The sequence below is a fragment of the Macaca fascicularis genome, chromosome X (assembly GCF_037993035.2).
Source record: "Macaca fascicularis isolate 582-1 chromosome X, T2T-MFA8v1.1".
Taxonomy (NCBI): Eukaryota; Metazoa; Chordata; class Mammalia; order Primates; family Cercopithecidae; genus Macaca; species Macaca fascicularis.
The window spans coordinates 34,787,902-34,810,161 of NC_088395.1; the positions used below are offsets into that span (position 1 = coordinate 34,787,902).

Here is a 22,260-nt window from a genome sequence, read left to right on the forward strand (position 1 = left end):
TTGAAGATATTGTTTACAACAAAGTAGGGATGGTGTATTATACCAGTGGACACTTTTGATGATGAATCAATTTGTCTTAAGGGCCTAAGGCTATCTTCTGTCATACAGAATCAGAAAAATATACATCAAAGCTTGATTGTCAATCAATCAATAGAACTTTCTTTTTGGAATTAAAGCTTCTCAAAGTGGAGGGGAAAAAAAAAAAAACTTTTCAAAGTGGATGCTTTTCTTTGGCCCTGGAAAAAAGCTGTGGAAATGACAGATAATTTGATTGCCTATAATACACTGTGATTACAGTTATTAAAATCATTCCACCACATCATTTAAACACCTAATTTCTTTTTTTGTTTCTTTGCCAAAAAAAAAAAAACCTTTCCTTTTTTTGTAGGTGTTTATGTCATAGGAAGCAGTCCTTTATTTGAAGGTTTTTATCTATGTTGTAGGTGCACTTGAGATTGAAATACATACAAGTCATAATCTTTTCACACACACACACACACACAAAAAGAATAAGCAGATTTGCCTTTAGGAAACCTGATAGCAAGAAAGTGGGATTTTACTTCCCTTCTTTTATTTAACCCCAGGCTGAATTGGGAACACAAATGTAGAGACTAGGTCCTGACCTTGGGTTCACCTGTCCATACTTGTGTATAATCATTTTTTCATACGCATAGTCACTATGTTAGCCAAGGGATGATCTAACAATAGTTGTAACTGTTAGGCTGACTTGCTTAAGCAGTCATGTAGGTCAAGTCACCAGAGACTTGGATGAGTACAATCTTTGTCCATAGTCAATTAACATGTCTGCTTCCACAAGCTTGGTTCTACCTGGACTTGATTCACCTGAGCCCAAAGTGGCACTAGAGTGAAGACAGTAGAAACCCCAGTTGGTAGTTATTTGTGTGATATATTACTGTAAAATCCTCAAGAGTAGCTATAAGCACAAAGAAGCAGTCAACTAAACTAGCATTACTGGAGAACACACATGAATGATGCTCTCTTATAGGCCAATGCAGAATGTCGATGTATCCTAAAGATAAGATGGAGAAGAAACTACCATGAGTGATTTCAGAGATTCCAGGACAGTTTTCATGTTATCTGATAATGATTGATTTTCTCCCCTTAGCACATGACTTTGATCCAGAGAAAAATAAACACAAAAATGGAGAATTAATACTACAATGTTTTTTACTTAGTTATATTCTACTGTAAGACAATTGGAACCAATTTTGATGGGGGCAATAGAGAGTGTTTAGCACTCCCGGGTGGGATGGGAAGTTTGTAAACAAATCTTCGTGTACTTTTCAATTCTTGTTTGGAGAGTTAGCACAATATGAATATTGAACCATTTAAAACAAGGATCTTCATCTAGATTTGCTTGCATCCAACTAAACCTGGTTTAATCAAAACAGGAAATTATTGGAAGAACACAGGAGTATTTTATGGACTATAAGGCAACTTGACCTCACTAAGAACTGAGACCACCCACTCTTGTTCTCTCTGCGTCCTACAGGATTCTCTCTTGACTACTTCTCTGTGCATATCTATTTCATTTCTTTATTCTTCCCAGTTTGTTTTCTTTGCATCTCTGCATACCCCAAAGCCTATAGTTTATGCATTTTATTACTAGGTACATGTAGAGACCAATTCCAAATTAATAGGCAAGAGAAACAGAGTGGCTAAAGGCAGGAACTATCTCTGTCTAATCGTCTTTGACCAGGGGTGTAGGGTCATGTGGTACAAATGTGGCTACCTGCCAAATCTTCTGTTTGTCTCTAAGAAACCATTATGGGTGGAGCATAAACTCCAAAGTTAATCAATTCCATCAACCAGTCAGATTTCTACTCTTTTTTTTTTTTTTTTTTGAGACAGAGTTTCACTCTTGTCGCCCAGGCTGGAGTGCAATGGCACATTCTCAGCTCACTGCAACCTCCGCCTCCCAGGTTCAAGTGATTCTCCTGCCTCAGCCTCCTGAGTAGCTGTGATTACAGGCACCCGCCACCACGTCTGGCTAATGTTTTGTATTTTTAGTAGAGACGGGGTTTTACCACAGAGTTTCACCATGTCGGCCAGGCTGGTCTTGAACTCCTGACCTCAGGTAATCCACCAACCTCGGCCAGATTTCTACTTTTTCTCATACCTGCATGCTCTTATAACATACAATCATGACTAAATGGCAGCACTTGGAAGATCCAAATCTTTGACTTCCTTTTCCTATTAAATAACTTCCCCCAATCCTTCCTCTTTGTATTCCATAAGTTATAAACAATTTAAAAAGTGCTCTCATTTCAAAATAGATACCACACAAACCATTCAAAGTACATAAATGTATGCAATTTATATATATTTATACTTATAAATAAAAACCAGCCCAACTTCAGGAAAATAGCATATTACAAGTGATTTCTCCATCCAAACAGCACAATAGTCAAACAAGCCTAACTGAAGCCAAACAGCACTTTTGGTTTGAATGAGCATAAGAGGGCTTAATTGTTGTCTCATCTTTTAGAGCATTTCTGAATCAAAGATGTCATGCAATCACTGGTAGCAGTAGTTTGCTGTATTTTGGCTCATACTTGTAACATCCTCAAAGCTCAAATGCCTGACTAAATATGTACTAATGTTTATTGACTGTGAGACAGACAGGGAAAACTTATTTTTACTCAAGCCTGAACAATGGGGGAAAGTAACTCAAAATATTCCATGTCTTACAAGTTGGCTGGAAAGATAAGCGCTAAGTACTGAAGTTTGTACAGAGAAATATACTGAGCAATGAATTTTGCAAAATTCCTCTTCATTATGAAGCAGTGAAAAACGCTAATGTCTTCAAAGAATATAATTGGAAATTTTTAATGAAACAGTATGTCCCTATAAGGATTTCTATATTGTCAAATTTATGCCAGTGTGTTCCAATGGGAAACGGCATTTGTACCTTGTGGTCAAATGAGAAACATACTTTTCATGATTATAAGTGTTAAATGTTTTATCACAACTTATTTTGCTGCCTTCACACAAACCATGTGCCTCAAAGAATTAACACAATCATCATAGCTAGATAGTGTTTAAGAAATCACCTAAAAGTTAAACATAGGAAAACTTGTGCTTGATGTGAGAAGTTGTCACACCACTGAGCACTGATATAGACAAAGACGGACCTACTCTCCAAACATGCTTTGATGCAGGAGAAGTTTGCCCGGGAGAGGTTACCAAGCATGACGGTATTATCTGCCTTTTTGTTAACATACAGTATCAAAGACTAGCAAAGTAGTCATTCTTCTCCATTTAACCCTTAACAATATAACATTCCATTCATAAGAATCTTAGGAGAAATGCTTCCTGCTGAGGTTTAAAACAATTCCTTCAATGTCTTTGTTAACTATATTTTAATCTAAAAATTAAATAGAATGTAGGGATGATTTTCATTTATTTTACCTTTATGATGACAAATTCAAAGCAAGCTGAGGGGTAGCCTATGGTACCATCATTTCATATATGTAGTATTTTAGGCTTAATTCCATGACTGACTGCTCTTACCTAGTGTAAGAATGCCTTCAGGTCATCATAGACATAGCTTCATACATGCAAATGTAGCATATATAGAATTTTTTTTAGATACAATTTTCTTCATTAATCCTTGTCACGTGTAAACATTGAAGTATTCAAGGTTTCTGGTGGTTCGATGGCATGATTTTCCAGTACTTGTTCCAAGTTTCTTTTATAACCATTATTTCTATGAAGTCATTCAACTTGGAAATAATTGCTTGCCAAAACTGAGTTTCTCTGGTGAACCACTCAACACAGCTTTAGTTTTACAAAGAACACCATTCTTTGTGTGCTGTTAATCTTGGCTTAGAAACACCACATATTTTCCTTCCCAACTGAACAGTTCAGCTCCTGTTCTTTTAGTTATACTTTGGAACCATTAGAGTTACTTGTAGAATACAAATGTGAGTCACCTAGCTGATGACTCCTTGAAAAAAGATTTTCCACGTATGTGTACATATATTATATATATGTATAGGGACACTCTGCCCAGGACATCATTCAGTAGTTGTTAGAAATGTGAGGACTTCTCACAGTCCCCAAGCCTGCCTTGTATAGGAAACACTGTTGACATTTTATTACATGGAGTTTTATTATCTAGTCTAATTTTAACTTACTGGGATTAAGGTGCTATGGTACCACGACCAAACACTTGACATAGAAGTTAAAAAGTCAAATAAATTAGTGTTTCCTGTGAAAATACTCGTAAGCACTTAATTCTAATTTCTGGTTTTTTTTTTTTTTTTTTTTTTTTGAGATGGTGTCTTGCTCTGTCACCCAGGCTGGAGTGCAGCAGCACGATCTTGGGGTCACCGCAACTTCCACCTCCCAGGTTCAAGCAATTCTCCTGCCTCGGCCTCCTGAGTACAGGCGTGGGCAACCACGCCCGGCTAATTTTTTGTATTTTTAGTAGAGATGGGGTTTCACCATGTTGGTCAGGCTGGTCTCGAACTCCTCACCTTGTGATCTGCCGGCCTTGGCCTCCCAGAGTGCTGGGATTTCAGACGCAAGCCACCGCGCCTGGCCTAATTTGTGTTCTTTTAATCTTAGTTAACATCACATTTCTGAAAAGCTATGAACAGAAAATAATAGCATGAAAATTTGATAATTTAGGTATTCAGTGGTTTAGTCTACAGAATACAAAACAATTTCACTATCAATTTACTTCCTAACCAAAATGACTTAAAACTCATCAAAATGGAACAGTGTTGACATAGCATGTGCCTGATTTCATAATTCAAACTGCAACAGCCCATATGGCCATTATGGAAAAGTAAATTGAAATTGCTTTTCTGTTTTATGTTCACAGTGAAAGCTCTGAAGGCAAAGGATTTTTTCTTGTCAAATTCTAGTGAAACTATGTCTCCATGTCTTCCAAATTCAGGGAGACTGGGTCATGGATAATTACTAGGCAAGCCATGTTTGTAAAGGTGATTTACTCAAGAGTATGCTGTATAAAAATGAAAGCACTTATACTGAAAATACATCAAATGAATGCTGCTACTCCATCAAATTAGAGTAAGGCCACTGAAAAGGAAAATTTCTAAAATGACAGAAAAACTGTGAAAAGGTTAGAAGTTATAACTTAAGTATGGATACATCTGAAAATGTGATATTAAATATATCATAGGCTTACAGGGAATTTGTAGTTATTTTCTTCTTAGCAAAACAAATATACTGTGATCCTTGCAAAATGTGATGGTTCCTATGAGACATGAAAAAACGTCTTGATGACAAATATATATTTTATATTCAAACTGATTTTATCAACACAAGCAAGTTTGCTCAACTGTGGTTCTATTTATATCTTCAAGAAAAATTTTTGGGCCAGGTACAGTGGTGCACGCCTATAATCTCAGCACTTTGGGAGGCCAAGGCAGCAGATAGCACTAGCTGAAAAGTTTAAGACCAGCCTGGGCAACATGGCAAAACCCCATCTCTACAAATACAAAAAATTAGCCGGGCATGGTACCACGTGCCTGTGGTCCCGGTTACTTGGAAGGCTGAGGTGGGAGGATAGCTTGAACCTGGGAGGCAGAGGTTGCAGTGGGCTGAGATTGCGCCACTGCAGTCCAGCCTGGGTGGTGACAGAGTGAGACCCCTTCTCAAAAAAAAAAAAAAGAAAGAAAAAGAAAAAGAAAAAAATATTGGCATACATGCAAGTGAATTTTATTGAATGTCTAATTTAAACTGCTTTCCACAGACACTCACCATTTATATACATCAAAGGGTGATGAGTTTTGACTTTATCAGTTTCTTCACACATGCACATGGGACACACACATGCTCATGCACACATACACACTGAATTTTTAGTCTTTCTAAGAAAGAGATAATACAGACAAGCCTGCTTTAACACTCTGCAAACATTGAAAATTACACAAAGAACAAAATAGTATATCAAACCCTCTGACGAATTATTTCCAATTGTGTGATTAGAGTCGGAATAATGGAAGCCAACACTACATCTCCTTTGTGTACATTTTAAAACAGAAGGTTAAAAAAGATAGTATTTTTTAAAAATAGTATTCCTTTATCACTGATCGCACAGAGGCTGTGGAGAATAGAAGGATCTTGGGAGATAATCTGTAATAAGAAATTTAAAAATGTTTTCAAGTAAAATCAGCATGTCATATTAAGATGTTTTCTAAATAATATATATTTTGAAGGAGAAAATATAATGAATATATGTGATTTAGAAGCGTTGTCTAAAGAGTTTACACAACAGAGAAGACACAAAGTCAAACCACATCCGTGAAATCACTTTTATTTTAATTTTTTTCCACATAGATAACTTCATGTCAACTACAAAAATCATGAAATGAAGAACTGATTGTGAAACTGCAAACTCAAAATCACTGGAGTGATAAACAGGTTTTCCCCCAGATGACTTAAAAAAAAGTAACCAGGATACCATGAATTCATGTTTAAGTAGTAAACATGTCATATATTTAAAAATAATAAATATAGAATAGCAGTACAGAAACTAACAGCATAAACAGCATGAAGTATATTTTATTTTTTAAGACAGATGAAATTTCTAGGCACAGTTTTAGGCATTAAAGAGGACACAGAGGCATAGGTTAGAGTGCGCTGCTCTGTACAAAAATACAGTCTGAATAAATTACATTGCTAGCCATACAATTAGACGTCACTTACCAGTCAGTTCATTGCATGTTTAATAATATACAGGTACATGCTAATCCATATATATCATTTATATTCAAACACATAAGTCTCTCTATATTTATGTCTTTAAAATTTACATGTTGAACTTACAAAAAGCTAAATAATTGTGCAAGAAATTGGAATAACTAGCCCTGCTGAGTATTTTATGCTATATGTGTGAGTATATATGTGTGTGTATACCTCTATCTATAGATATAGCTCTATATCCATAGATAGCTAACAATGGGTTTGTGGCTAACAATTCTGCTTAAGAACACATCAAACAAACCTAAAGCTGCAAAGACATAATGTTAATGTAGGTGAAAATTTCACTTGTGTTTATTCTGATAGACAAAATTGTAATTCAGATGTGAAGCAACAATTTTCATGTTGTACTGAGATTGTTAGTAATGAAACACTTCCAAATATTAGTGATGGTAGAAATACAGCATAGGGCTCTTTGCTGGGAAGGGAAAAAAGTCACATAAGAAATCTAGTTTTCAGTAAACTGCAAATATGTGTGCCTCAACCTATAACATATCCTGTCACTTTGAGCTTGTCATATTGACAGAGAATGAAAACTTGGTAAGACTCGAGATGTGATACTGGTTTAACAAGACACTGCATCCTCTACTAGGACCAAGAGAAGTGACTCATTGGTGTCAGCACTAAACTACTATTCTTTCATTATTCAGGAATAAAGAGATCTCAGAACAGAGAATGTTTGGTTGCTGAAATCCCTATCCAAATATTGTATTTCTCATGCTGCTCTGACAATATGCAATTAACTGCAAGACAGTCTGCCCCACATTTTACTATTTCTCAAAAACTTGCTTCAAAAGACTCTATAATATTATCTTTCTGGAAAATTTCCACTCATAATTTCTAATGATTCTTTACAGAATCGTATATTTTTATAAAGGTTTCTGTCTATGATGTATTTATTCGCTTTTGTCTATCATTGCTAAAGTAAGACTAAACCTGGTACTTCATATTTGTGATTTTATAGAAAAGTCATGTGTGTTTTTTAGCATTTGGGTAATAAAGTAGGTTTTTTTTTTTTTCTTTTGGCTGTTGTTTTTGGCAACCATTCTTAAGACTAGCTGAAAGTAGAACTGTGCTTTGGAAGGTAAAACAAATTATTAAATACTATCGATGTGGTCCTGGTCTTAACAGATTTTGCAATACAGTAACACATAGCTACTTTTAAAGTAATTTTTCTAATGCTTCTTTCTGCAAGAGGGCCAAAACCAGAACATACTGTTTTAGTGTCTTTGTTAACAAAAATAATTATTTATAACTTTTATATTAGAACTGTATATTTGATAGAAAAATATGTTTATAATTAAGCTATCCAAATTTGTATATGAAACAATTATCACAAGTTTGCAGCATGAGATTAGTTGCAAACTTATTCCCTATTATTACTACTTCCTTCCATTGAACAGTCAGTAAGTAATTCCCTTAACATAAATCCACCCTAAGTGTGTGCACAAATCGGTTAGCCCATCAGTTAACTTTAGAGGACCAGGTGATAACCAGATGAATTCTACTCCTCTACTGAGACATTTAGATATTTATATAAATCTATCGCTATTCCTTTTTTTAAAAAATGAAGACATTTAAAATACTTGCAAAAAATAGCAGCCTTCTATTTTAATGAATTTTACACAAAATGATCACCCTAATTGCTATTCTCTTTTCAACTACAGTGCTTACAGAGAATCATTAATTTTCAGATTAACACCATTTCAATTTTTATTCTTAGGCAACTCTATTAACACTTTCCAGTGAAACAGTAAAGAACATAGAGCAAAAGCTTTAAGGTACCATACTTTTGTATGGTAAGTATGAAAAATCTAAGCCTCTTAACAATGCGTACAAGGTTAGTGTTCAAACCACTTCACTAGAGTAAATATTAATTTTATGTGTAATAGGCAAATGTATGTGGAGGGTTAAGGAACAACTAATTACCATTTATACTAATGGTTCACCTTCTATGAAAACATGGAAGCTTGTTACATATGCACACTTGTTTGCTGCAATGTTTGGCAAATGATTTAAAGGGTAAAAAAGCAACTCATGCAGATTTCTTTCTGTTTGCCCCAGGAAAAACAGAGATCCTCAATTCTTCCCCAGTCTAGATAGGGCTGAGGCACCAATTTCTAACCACATAATGAGAAGCACATGTCTCCAAGTCTTGACTCTCCTCCCAGGGAGATGCTGATTGCCAAAGCATAACCTCCCATTAAAAAGAGTATTCTTGAAGGTGGAATGTGTACCATTAACCAGTTACATTCACAACTCCCATTAGATGCTGAAGGGCAGTTCATTTTTCAAGGGCTCATTCAAGCAAACAACCAACAGCCAATGTAGTCATTGGGTAGGATAAGCAGGCAGTAAGGGCTCTAACAGTGGAATCCTTGTCAGCGCAAAGGAACTTCTAAATGTTGCTTATGCCAACTGCTCCCCTGCAGGCAATAGGAGATTGAGGCAAATCTCATTCCAACTAGTTTCTCACAATGGTTGCTGTCATATAGACCCTTCATTTGTCAAGAAAAACGATATGAACATATTGGAAGTTTGCAGCATTTGCCTATGTCTAATCAGCTCTCTTAATTTGTGCAGATTTCTAAAATGGATGTAAAAGCTGGTTATGATGTTGACAGCCAAAAGGCAAAAAAGATTAAATCAACTGAGCAAACTGCTTGATGCTCCACAAGTGTTTTAGAAAATAGTAAGTTAGAAAAGATGCAGACGTAATCCTTTTGTTGGATGGTGGTGGTTGTTTTTACTTTGAGACTATTGGTTCTAGTAGTAGTCTTCATAGTTCTTAGGGTTCAGGCAATAAAGGATGGCACCCCCAAACGAAAATATAGTTGCACCCCAGGCCAGGCCATAACCCCAGTTGAACTCATGGTAAATTTTCAAGCTCACAGTTTCAATGAACTTGATTGGGTAAAGGACCAGGCTGCAAACCTGTAAAACAACTGAAAGCAAAGCAAATCAAAATTAGAAAATGTTATTTACAGCAAATCAAATAAATATATAACTGTATATGTATGAGAGTAACTTTGTAATCAAATATACATAAAGGCCAAAAATTTTAACGATTGCTTGTTCTAGATGGTATACTTTAAAATACTAACAATGTTTTTGTTTAAATACCTTTTCCCAGTATATAAGAATTATCCTATTAATTAGTAAATCATTATTAGTATTGATGAAATAATTAGTGCAATATAATAATTTATATGGGCATACAAAGTAGTGATTTTCACCTTACAAATATAATTATCATTATTATTATGCCAAGTAGTACTAGTTAAACTAAATTGTGCCACTACTAAAACGTGTAAGTAGCTCCTCAAGAATAGCGACCCCAGCCAGGCACAGTGGCTCATGCCTGTAATCCCAGCACTTTGGAAGGCCCAGGTGGGTAGATCATGAGGTCAGGAGTTTGAGACCAGGCTGCCTTACATGGTGAAACACCGTCTCTACTAAAAATACAAACATTAGCCCGGTGTGGTGGCGTGCACCTGTAATCCCAGCTACTCACGAGGCTAAGGCAGGAAAATCACTTGAACCCAGGAGGGGGAGGTTGCAGTGAGCTGAGATCGCACCACTGCACTCCAGCCTGGGCGACAGAGTGAGACTTCATCTCAAACAAAACAAAACAAAACAAAAAAATAGTGACCCCAATGCCAACTGAAACTCTTGTTATTTATATATGCTATTAAGGAATTAGGAAATTCAAATTAATTTCTATTGATGCAACTGGTCAACCTGTGAGTAATAATGTGCTTTTGATGTTGTTGCCGCTTTGGAATACTAACTCATACCAATATGTCAGAAAGCCCTACCATGATGTCTTTGCTTACATTACTCTGATCCAAAGCTACTTTCATTATTTTCTTCTCATCCATTCTATGCCTCTTGTCTTTAAAAAGTGGCTTAAAAGTTATTAACAGATGATATTTTCATATCTATTTTCCACCTACTTTCAAAAAAGAATTAAGTCTCTAAAGGCAAGAGAGATAATGGCACAGGAAAACCTAGGCTAATTATGGCTACTATAACAGAGGTCAAAAGGTAGCTGTTAGTCCCTGGTGAGATCCTAGTTCTGTCAGGGCTAAAGGGAAAATATGATTAGTCATCCCGAATAAAACAAACCAAAATAATCAGGAAGGGAAAGTTTATTTTGTTTTAGTTTTGTTTTGTGTTGTTTTTACTATCTAAAATAAAATGAAATTTATCTTGTGGATATGCACAAGAGATAATGTCTTCCACTTAAAAGTCTTAGCTTCCTATTAGATCAATTATTACGTAATTTTATTTTAATCAGTTTAACTACAATTAGTTAACTACAGCTTCATTCTCTACCATAGGACGGCTTCCACCCTCAAGAAATAGACAATCTTTTCCCTAAAAAATACGGAGTACAGTTATATTTAACAGGGGTTGGCAAACTACCAAATCTGGTCTGCTTTTTTGTTTTTGAAAAAGTTTTATTGGAACACAGCCACACTCATTCATGTATGTATTTTCTATGCAACAATGGCAGAGTTGAGGAACTGCAAAAGAAACCACACAGCTCACAAAGCCAAAAATATTTACTTTCTTGCCCTTAACAAAAAAAGTTTGCTAAGCCCTGATATATGAAACGATTTTATGGGGTAAAACAATTTTTGTTTAATTCATCTTAAAAGAACAAAAATGTGAATAATTAAAGAAAAGGAGGGAACAAATTGACATAGTAAAACTATGTACATAAATATTTTTGATATAGCTTATATTTTTTAAAAAGAACATTAGGATGGATAGTGTGTTTAATTAAAATGGAATTTTATGTTTTAACATGTACTCTCATCTATTTTTAGCACATGTAAAAGATTATTACCAGTATGATGAAGCTTCCTAGAAAGTCTACATAAATAGTCATCTTTCTCTCCCATAAAACTGGTGAAATACAGCAAATTCATGAGGAAATGATTCCTCAAAATTTCTTTCTATAAGGCTCTGGCTTGGTGTCAAAGGGCCTACCTGGAACTAGATATAAAAATACCCAACATTTCTGCTGTGCAGCCCAATACTGCTCTGGGTCAGCACTTTGCCTACCATTACTACTGAGAGTGGATACATAAGTAAGTTTGCATAAGAGGATACGCTACTGATATCCAAAACAGAAATCAGACTTTCTCAGAAAAAGTTTTGGTTGTTGTTAGGACTCAGCTGATGGCATATTATATGACCCACACTTCATCTATTTCCAGCTGGTAAGTGCTAAAATGTGCATTAATTTTAAAAAAGCCCAGTTGGCTCTGTGCCTTTGTGAGGAAAAGGGAGCTTTCATGTTTTAAATGTCATAAAACCAACAAGAAGTCAATTACTATCAACCATGACTACAGAAAAAAAAATTCCAAAGTTGCCAAGTACATTTGGGAAAAAAAAAAGGCACTTCTCCTTAGGTTTCTATACTCCGGTCACTTGTCAAATACGCACTGATCCTATCAGGATATGACTGAAACAAGGATGTGAGTTAGGTATAGTAATTCATTCACTCATTCAATAAATGCATCCATTCTATAAATATCTGAATGTTTCTAAAGTGATACGGTTTAAGGCATTACTGGTATCAAAAGAGACAAAGCTGCTACTCTCATGGGTAGTCAGTCCGTTAGTAAACAAATATAGAATATAATGTCACATATTGCTAAGAGACAAGAAATGCAAGAAAGCAGACAGGACACAGGGATGAGGGCTGCTCTTTTAGATCAATTGTGAGAGAAGGCTGCTCTGAGGAGGAGATACTGAGCACAGATCTGAATGAATTGGGGGTGCAGAACAACATAGCGGGGACCGAGCATTCCGAAGTGAAAGGCACAGGTGCTGCAAAACTCCCGACACAGGAGCACATCTGGTGCATTGGAACAGAAGTCAGAAGGCTGTGATTGCAGCACAGAGAGCAGGGAGGGAGAAGCATGAGATATGATGGAAGAGACAGCAGGGGCCCTTCGTGGTTCATGGACAGCCTGTGAACCATAGCTAGGGTCTAGATTTTATTCTAAGTGTGACAGGCAGCTGGTAGAAGAGTTTGAGCAGAGAATAATGAATCTGAATTACTCTAAAATAATTACATTGCTTCTTTTGTGAACTGACTAGTCCCCGGGTGAGGTGTTTACCTAGGCTGCTTTTAATATTCATTTCAACGTGTTTTATTTAGCAAATATTTGGCCTCCATGGTATAATATAATGATATAATTTCCCTCTAGTGGAAAAATGGAAATACAACTCCATTAGGCTCCACTGGCATAGTCTCCTGAACAGCTTTCTTAGACTTTTATTGTGTTGGAGCTCAATAAAAATTACTGTAAAACATTTCGTGCGTCTGAATTATTCGACTCCCTTTGGAATCACAGAGAAAAATGAATGTAATAGCAAAACTGAGAAAAATATAATTCTGCATTTGTAAATAATTTTCTCCATGTAATAAAATTCACAGATGTAGGTAAAAATGCCTTCTTGCCTTTCACAGATTCTGTAGAGGGAAGAAAAAAAAAACATAAAGAGTTCAGAAGTCAAGAAAATAGCATTATACTATATTTCCATTTTACTACCAATCAATGAAACAAAATAGGCATTGGATATGGTATTCTCTATGCTCTACCTCAAAGATAACGTAGGTATAGTTCTGGAACATTTTAGAATCTTAAGAGATTTGGGGTTCATTTTATGCCCCCTGCACTTTTTTGAAAACAGGCAATGAAACTATTAACCATGAAATTGTGTGGACCAGAGGCATGACGGGAATACCTACTCATTCTTGTGTTTTATTCTAGTTTTAAGGGGATATTTTTCAGTGTTTTCAATATTAAAATATTCAAAGCATTGATATTGAAATATTCGTTATTTTCTTCTAAGGAGGATATTTCAATATTTTGACAAACACACATTGGGTGCCTACTGTGTGCTAAATGAAGGGGATAAGATAGATAAGACATGGCCCTCGCCCTTTGATAGATTCATACTCTGATAGTGCAGACAGGCACACAAGTAATTACAAATCAATGCATTCAACAGCAATAGTAGAGGCATGTTTACTTATAATACGTTCAACACACATTTACTGAGCTCGAACATTGTGCCAAGTACTGAGTCAGCTTAGAGAAAGAAAGGAGGGCTTCAGAGGGACATCATTTGAATTGCTTCTTAAAGGATGGATGAAAATTGGTCAGAAGAGGCAGAGGAAAGAAAAGACCTCTAGGAAGATGAAGCAGATTATATAGCACTTATAGGTATAAGAGAGTATGGCTAGAAGCAATTCGCATGGGTAAAATGAAGGGCGCATGCACAAGGCTGTTTAGTTCATACTATAATAGCATAGTGTTTCATAAAGTAATAAACTTTCGTTTCTCTAGGGAGACCATCTGAGAGGTTATTGTAATGATATATGCGGTTGGTGTCCTATCCATATATTTTTATCCTCACCACTTCAGCACATGCTAGCCTGACTTCCAATTGCCAGCACCTGCATTTCTTTGCCTGAGTTTCCTCTGGCCACTAAAGCTACTTAAGCTGCCTATGGGGCAGGCCAGGTCCAGAAAATGAACACTGCTCTCCCTTGATCATAACCGACATTTCTCAACCAATGACTCTCCAAATTTGCTGTGTTAATACCCCAGCTCTGTAGTCCTCCGAATGAGATAATTCTCAAGATGTGTGTTCTACACAGGTTTTCAAAGTTTCCCCAAGAAGACTAAGCTCCAGCTGCTTCAAGTGACAACTGGCTTGATAATGTAACCTTTTAATGGCTGCTTTCCCATCCCTGTCTCATTTTCCATATACCTTATCATATCCCTTCTTTTACCTTGCAAATAAAGTATATGCACTTGATTTCTTATCTCGGGGTTTGCTTCTGAGGAAATCAAAGGGACAAGTGACAAGACCAGATGTTTATTTCACAAGGAGACCTCATGTGTTGTATCCAAGACAGATTACATGGGGAAGAGACTAGAGAAGGACAGGCCCCTAGGAGGTCATTCAGTTTGTGGGGACCTGTGGGCAGTGATGACTAAGGTGTCATCAGTGGGAAAGAGAAGCCAGGGAATCTAAAGAAAGACTAAAAGAAAGAACTGAAAAACTAGATTCTCAAGAAGGCAAAAGAAAGGAGTCACATGAACATCTTAAAACAGTCAAATATTGCCATAGAAAAACAAAACAAAGTAAGGGAAGACCAAATTTGGGGACTGAGACGTTCCATTTAGGGAAAAATTGTGGCCTCGACTAAGGAAATAATGATGGTGTATGAAAAAAAAAAAAAGGTATAAAATTAGGAGATAATTTAAAGGCAAAGGTTGATAGGCCCCACCAGCCAGGTTGGTCCCTAAATATAAAATTGACATAAAAGAAACAATAATTTGGAGAATAAAAAGCATTTGCCAGTGAAAAGTTAATATGAAGGTATCAATTTATTTTCTTTCTAAAATTCAATTTGTAACTACTAATGGTAGCAGTATTAAATTAATTATTGGGTTGTGATACTGTAAATTGTTCTAGCCAAAGTGTAGTTTGATAACGGTACAGGGAAATTAACATGGAATCTAAATATTATGAATAGAAGAACTCCCTTTCAGTTTGAAATCTAAACTGAATACTGATTTTTCTACCCAAATCTAGACTTGAAATGGCTCCACAGTATCTTACTGTGATTTATAGGATGGTGACGAGGGCTGTAAAACACAAGTCTCTAATCAGAGATAGCTCAGAGATGGAAATCAGTTGCAGGTCCCTGAAAAAAAAAAATCACCTTTCTATATAAACAATCCTTATAGGAGGCTTTCTGCAGATATAACATAAAGGAATCATCCTTAATAACATAGTAAATGGGGATTCTGTATGTAAAATCAAATTATAAAAGAGAATTTTCTGCAATTTGTATTAAAGGTCTGGGGAAGAAAGAAAACACTCATCCTACATTCCTGTGGGACATACAAATGACCTGCAGAAAGTTTGAAACCAGACAATGAAAGAAGAGAACGTGGAAAGAGGCAGTCCCTCTAATTTCACCAAGTCTTTAGTGAGAACTGGATGCCAGTTATCAGAAGCACATCATATATTACCTATCACTGCCAGTTACACAAAAAGAAATATGCTGTAGTCAACTGTACTGGAAATGTGCATAGCTTTCATTATGTGCTATGGTTTAGCCATGCTGCACTGATCAGTTTGTGGTCTTTGTGACATCTCAAGGTACTGAATTCCTTCAGCTGTTGCTCCCAAGAAACGGAGTAACTGGAGTTACACGATGGACTCCAACCGTAGTGCACAGTTGGTAACTGAATTCAAAATCAAGGCTGATTCTGCACTGATTTTTCCTATATGTGATATGCACTGAAGTAAAGATAACTGGGGAATCCTCATTCGGGCTTTCAAGTCAGATAGGTATCCTGAATTTAAACACTAGATGTACAACTTACTAGTTAAAATAACCCTGGGAAATTACTTAGTTTTTCTGAACCTGTTTCTTCATTGAAAATATGGAGAAAATAAATAGCTAACTTTAAGACTGTTATATCCGAGACAGTGTATGTTAAGTGTCTAGCACTGTGACGCATGACAGGTGCTTAATTAATCATTCTTATCAGCATTATTATTATAAAAATATCTAATTCTGAAGTCTAGATTTCTAGGACTGGTGAGAAAGAAGGCTGTGGAAAAAAGGACAGTATTTTAGATGGGCTACAGCAATGGCTAGCTCTTAGCTCTTCTAGCAACTATTCAAGAAGGTAATAAGGCCACCCTAAATAAAAGACCTCAGAGAAAAAAAAAAGAAGACAAAATCTTTAAAATCTGTTTGGCTATCTTTATGAGACTGAATTATCAGTTTTCAGTAAAAACCCTTAGAGTGGCCGGGCACTGTGGCTCACACCTGTCATCCCAGTACTTTGGAAGGCCGAGGAGGGTCGATCATGAGGTCAGGAGATCAAGACCATCCTGGCTAACATGGTGAAACCCTGTCTCTACTAACAGTACAAAAAAATTAGCCGGACGTGGTGGCAGGTGCCTGTATTCCCAGCTACTCAGGAGGCTGAGGCAGGAGAATGACGTGAACCCGGGAGGCGGAGCTTGCAGTGAGCCGAGATCGCCCCACCGCACTCCAGCCTGGGCGACAGAGTGAGACTCCATCCCAAAAAATGAACAAACAAACAAACAAACAAAAAAAAAACCCCTAGAGTATATTTTATACCACCAAGATTGTCTACTTGTATAGTGTAGGAGCCCAACATATTAAATAAGTAAAAACATAAATATATGAAAAAACATCCTTTTGATAATTATTACTTTTTTGAGCTCTTTTGGTCTTAGCTTTGTAGTCATGTGAAACTAGCTGCTTCCTAAGACCCCAAAAGAGAAATGGCTTAAATAAAAAAAAACCTGAATTACAGTTACTTGTTTAGATGTCTGTTTTACCCCATCAGATTATGAGCTACGTGCCTTAGTCATTTTTATATCATTCATTCAAAAACAATTTATTGAGTGTATATGAGTACCAGGCATAGCACACAGTACTAAATCAAGTAAGTGTGAAGTCTCAGACAGAGAGGTTTCCAAGCAGTAGTAGCAATGTGTCTGTTTTGATTTTATGTACTGCACGTGTCTCGGCAGAAAAAAAGACTTTTTATTTTATTTTTTTCCTTGAGACACAGTCTTACTCTGTTGCCCAGGCTGGAATGCAATGGTGTGCTGTCGGCTCACTGTAGCCTCGAGCTCCCAGACTCCAGTGATTCTCCCATCTCAGCATCCTGAATAACTGGGACTAAGACTTCAAAGCTTTTTACTTTATTAGTGAGTATCTGTGGTGATACTGTGGCCAGTTTTATAGGTGTCTGATACTGTGTTTAGCCTGTAATAGGCACCTAAGAAATAGTTGCATAAATAAGTGAGGGAGTCAGTGGTTAATGGACCACTAGATTAAGATTCAGACGCCTCCCAGGCCCAGTTCTGCCAGTAGCTACTAGGCAATCTTGAGCAAGTCACTTAAAGCTTTGAATCAGATGTACTTCTGGATTCCTTCAGCCCTTTGGACCTTCGTTTTTATGACACCCCCAATTCTGACCAGCCTTCATGGGTATAAGAAAATGAACACAAACAGTAGGGGGCAGCAGAACACTTCTGTTTTGTATTTTTAGCTCAAACTACCCTTTAAATCCTGAGAAATTTAATCTATTCCAATCTTGAAACAGCTTTTAAAAATCCATCTAACAGCCTAGATGGTTTTGTCAGTGTCTTCATTATTGAGAGTCACAGAAGCTTATTTTGCAGTCTTCAAATCAGATATGACTGACAGGGTAAATTGAAGGCACCATAGAATGTTGCAGTTTGAGTCAAAAAGAACAATATATTCAAAGGTATTTTTATAAATGAAAATTAAAGCTCACATCAAATCATGTATTGAATCATGTATTGGGCTTTTAGTCTGCAAGCCCCTTTTCTAAACAGTCCCCTCTCTTTTCATTTCATTGGTTGATACTTTAATCCAAGCTTTGCTTCATAGAATGATGGTTGATAAATTAATTAACATACAATTGACTTCATGTAATTGACTTGTCTAATGGTTGGAGTTATACATCACACATTTTCAGGATAACTATGTTTATTTTCAAAGAGATATACATCTTTAAGGGTACACATTTTGGAATTTGTTTTCAGTTTCTTATCAGAAAAAATAATGCTGCCTTAAGATTACCAGGGAAGCAGTAAAAAAGGGGGAAAAAACTGGATGTAAAAAAAGACTGTTAGTAAATACACCTGCTGCAATTCCTAAGGTAATAGCCCTGTCAGGCAGTATTACTTATTCATGCTTTAGTTAGAGGTTTAGAAACTGCCATTGTGCTCTGTGAAATGCTTAACACACTGAAAACTTATAATCTGATAAAGCTTTAGCCAAGTTACCTTAAAAATATAGTAAATGCCTCTCAATTTTTATGTAATACAGCAAACACATACCTCTTCTGCATAAGAAAGGAGGATGGTAGAAAGGTTCATGAAACTTTAATGCTCATTTAAAAGTAATAAATCTGTTTACCTGCTGCAAAAAGCATGACTGCAACAGGTCTATAGAAACGCCTTCGAGATCCCACGCAGATAGAAATCAAACCCACCAGGAATGCAATGAGAATGATGGCAGCACCGCCCAGGAGTAAAGCCAGAGTAGCAATCTGCCAATCTGGAAAGAAAAAAGAAATTATTTTTGAGTGGTAAGTCCTCAAAGAATCAACATAACTATGTTCAGCAGCCTTCACCTTGCAGTGGCTCAACAGATGTGATTTTACCGCATGCTAAGCATCCTTTGGCGTTTCAAATGTTTTGCAACAAAAATGAATAGGAAATGTACTTATTCAGAAAAGTCTCCTATGCCAAGCTCAGCAGAGTTTTTAGACCAGGGGTTTGCTAGGATTTTCTTCCAAGGACTCTATTACGCATTCATGTTAAATCAAGTGTCCCCTCCATGACCTATTTTCAATATTATTATGATTTAAATTTTTATTGAGCAATAAAGTTCACAAATCGTTAAGTATAGAAAGTAGAGAAGTAGATGAATTTTTATAGATATTTATACACCATCCAGATTAAAATACAGGACATTTCTATCACCCAGATTGTTTTCTTGCGCCCCTTCCCAGTCAATAATGACTCTCCCACCTGGGCTACTGAGGACATCCGTCACCACAGATTGAGTTTTGCCTATTCTTAAACTTCATATACATGGTATAAACTATTTTGTGTCTGGTTTTTAAGTTTCTCATATTCATCCATGTTGTTGCATGTGACAGTAGTATATTCTTTTTTTATTGCTATTTCTTAGAAAGCCTTCCTTAACCATATAAAAATCTCCAAAGTTTTTATCTGTCTCTCCTCCACTCCCTCTAAAACAACTCCCCATCGAATTAGCATCAGGAATATTGTTTGTTTTTTTCCACTTCTTTTTTATTTGATTCTAGTCTCACTGTTGTATTTACCACCACGGGTGTGGGTTCTAAAATTAAGTATTCCCAGGGAGCCAGAATGGACTCTGAATGGCTGCTCAGCCCCTTCATTCATACATGGAAACAGTAAGCATATACTGATCACTTGTTATGTGCAGGCCTCTGTTCTCACACTCTTAGCGACACATAAACCTTATTGAAATGCACTCATTTCTTATAAAACAAAAATGTAGAAATAATATGATGAAAAACTGGCTTATTTTCCATTCATAAGAATGGTAAAATATTCTCTCAAAAGAGACAAAGTGAATCTATGAAAGTACTATACAGGTTGGAAAACATCATATAAAACTATACTATGGAGAGCAGCAGTTGTTTAAAAGCCCCAAGTGCCTCTTCTGGCCCTCAGTTTAATGTAAGTGCAGAAAATGCAAATGGATTTTAATCTATCATTAAATTGCAGTGGATTCTATCCTAAGTCCAGAAGTCATGGTATTTTGATGCTTCCCTCTGAAATTATCCCCCTAGAAAGCTTCCAAAATACACTCTTTGTTACGGTAGGATAAACGATGAGCAGAGGAATTGCCAATACCCTAAGATTTTCTTTTATTTATATTTGTATATCCCTGCCTCAAGCATCCTCTTCCACATCCTCTCCTCCTACGAAATTGTGGATGCTTCACAGGCTCTCAGCTAGAACTTGCACTGCAATCAAGAAACAAACAAGGGGAAAATAGAACAAATCCAAACTTCTTAAAATATAAAGATGAATCACAACAAAGTGGAGAGCATCTTTTTAATGCCATCTATTTGTAACAAAGCGATACAACTTCAAACAAAAGTATATCTGGCTTTTAACTAGAAGTTAAAAGGATAGCCATACTGGGCTTTTTTTATTCCATAACAGTGTGTAGCTTTGAATTAAAAAGCCAAAAAAAAAAAATAGTCCTTACATTTGAAGTCTCTAAATTTCTTGGGAAAAGTTTACATAAGTGAACAATTATATTGCACTTTGGCATGATGGAAATTCTTCTAAAAACAGGTGTGTAAATTGAAATTTCTGAATTAAAAAAGTCAAAGTTTAATTATATAAAAGTGTACAATGAAAAAAATAAAATCCATCCATCCATCCATCCATCCATCCATCCATCCATCCATCCAGTTCCTGGAGAGTTTAAGAAAGCCTATGCCAAATATGTTCTAGTTGGTCTATTTTTTTATAGAATGATTATTACTGTTAGCAACTTGTCCTAAATTATTTTACATAAGAAAAAACTTTAAAGCAGTGGCTTCATTTAAATCAAAATGTGACTAAATATCTACCCATATAAAATATCTTAAATGAAAGCGCAACAGATCGCTTTTTCCTGATAAGCTCTTTCACATAGCTCAACGCGAAAAAAAAATGCCACACATTTGACTGTTCGCTTTCAGCCATAATTCAAACAGGAATTAATTTTGATCACTTTTCTCTATTTTAAACATCCTCAAAAAAATAGCTAAAATATACATGTTGTTTTGCATTTTGTAAAGATAGACTAAGGTAGAAAATGATAAGCAAACTTTCCGTATAAAGGGCCAGATGAGAAATATTTTTGGATTTATGATTTATGGTCTCTGTTGTACCCACTTAACTCTGCACGATAGTGTGAAAGCAGCCATAGACAATGTGTAAACAAGCTGGCTGTGCCCCAATAAAACTTATTTATTTTTTTGAGACAGAGTCTCACTCTGTCACCCAGGCTGGAGTGCAGTGGCACGATCTCGGCTCACTGCAACCTCCGTCTCCTGGGTTCAAGTGATTCTCATGCCTCAGCCTCCCAAGTAGCAGGGATTACAGGCATGCACCACCACGCCCAGCTAATTTTTGTATTTTTAGTAGAGACCGGGTTTGCCATGTTGGTCAGGCTGGTCTCAAACTCCTGACTTCAAGTGATCCACCCGCCTTGGCCTCCCAAAGTGCTGGGATTATAGGCGTGAGCCACTGAGCCCGGCACCAATAAAACTTAATCTACAAAAACAGGTGGTGGGTTGTTTTGGACTCCATGGCTGAGCTGCTGTTTGCTAACCACTATACTTTATATAGCATTTCAAATGTTGAACGTTTTTCTAGGTAAAGATCTCTTAAACTACAAAACACACAATGAAGTTAATTTAATAAATGAATAATACAGGAGTGCAAAGTGATGCTTAACCAATATAGCGACAGAAAATTCCAAAAAATTCCTAATCGCATTTTTTACATTTCCTCAATATAGTAATTCTTCATTTCATTTGGAAAATGAGTAAAATGCTATAGTAGCAAGCACCAGGAGAATAAAACTTAGTAAAAGGGACTAGAACCTAATTAGAAAAAGAACCTCCTATAGCATAGGAGATACTTCTAAAATGTAGATAAACGTAACCAGTTCTGGATTTTCTTCTACATGTCCTATGTTTATTTTCAGCACTGAGGTTGTAGCTAATGACAAAGTTACCCTAGATGTAAAGTCAACAAGGAGAAGCATCAGCATTACCACTGTTGTGATATTTCTACCTTTCCTTTGGTTCACAACCAGAGACA

General features: G+C 36.3%; 1 protein-coding gene across 1 annotated transcript in view; it reads right to left on the reverse strand.

Annotated features, from left to right (window-relative positions):
• Positions 1 to 6,294: 6,294 nt before the first annotated feature.
• TMEM47 (transmembrane protein 47) overlaps positions 6,295 to 22,260 on the reverse strand; it is a 30,596-nt gene continuing 14,630 nt past the window's right edge. The window contains exons 2-3 of the mRNA XM_005593258.4: positions 18,797 to 18,937; positions 6,295 to 9,701 (exon numbers count right to left, since the gene is read on the reverse strand). Coding sequence (XP_005593315.1) covers positions 9,523 to 9,701; positions 18,797 to 18,937 — 320 coding nt within the window. The 3' untranslated portion in view covers positions 6,295 to 9,522. The remainder of the gene's footprint in view (positions 9,702 to 18,796; positions 18,938 to 22,260) is intronic.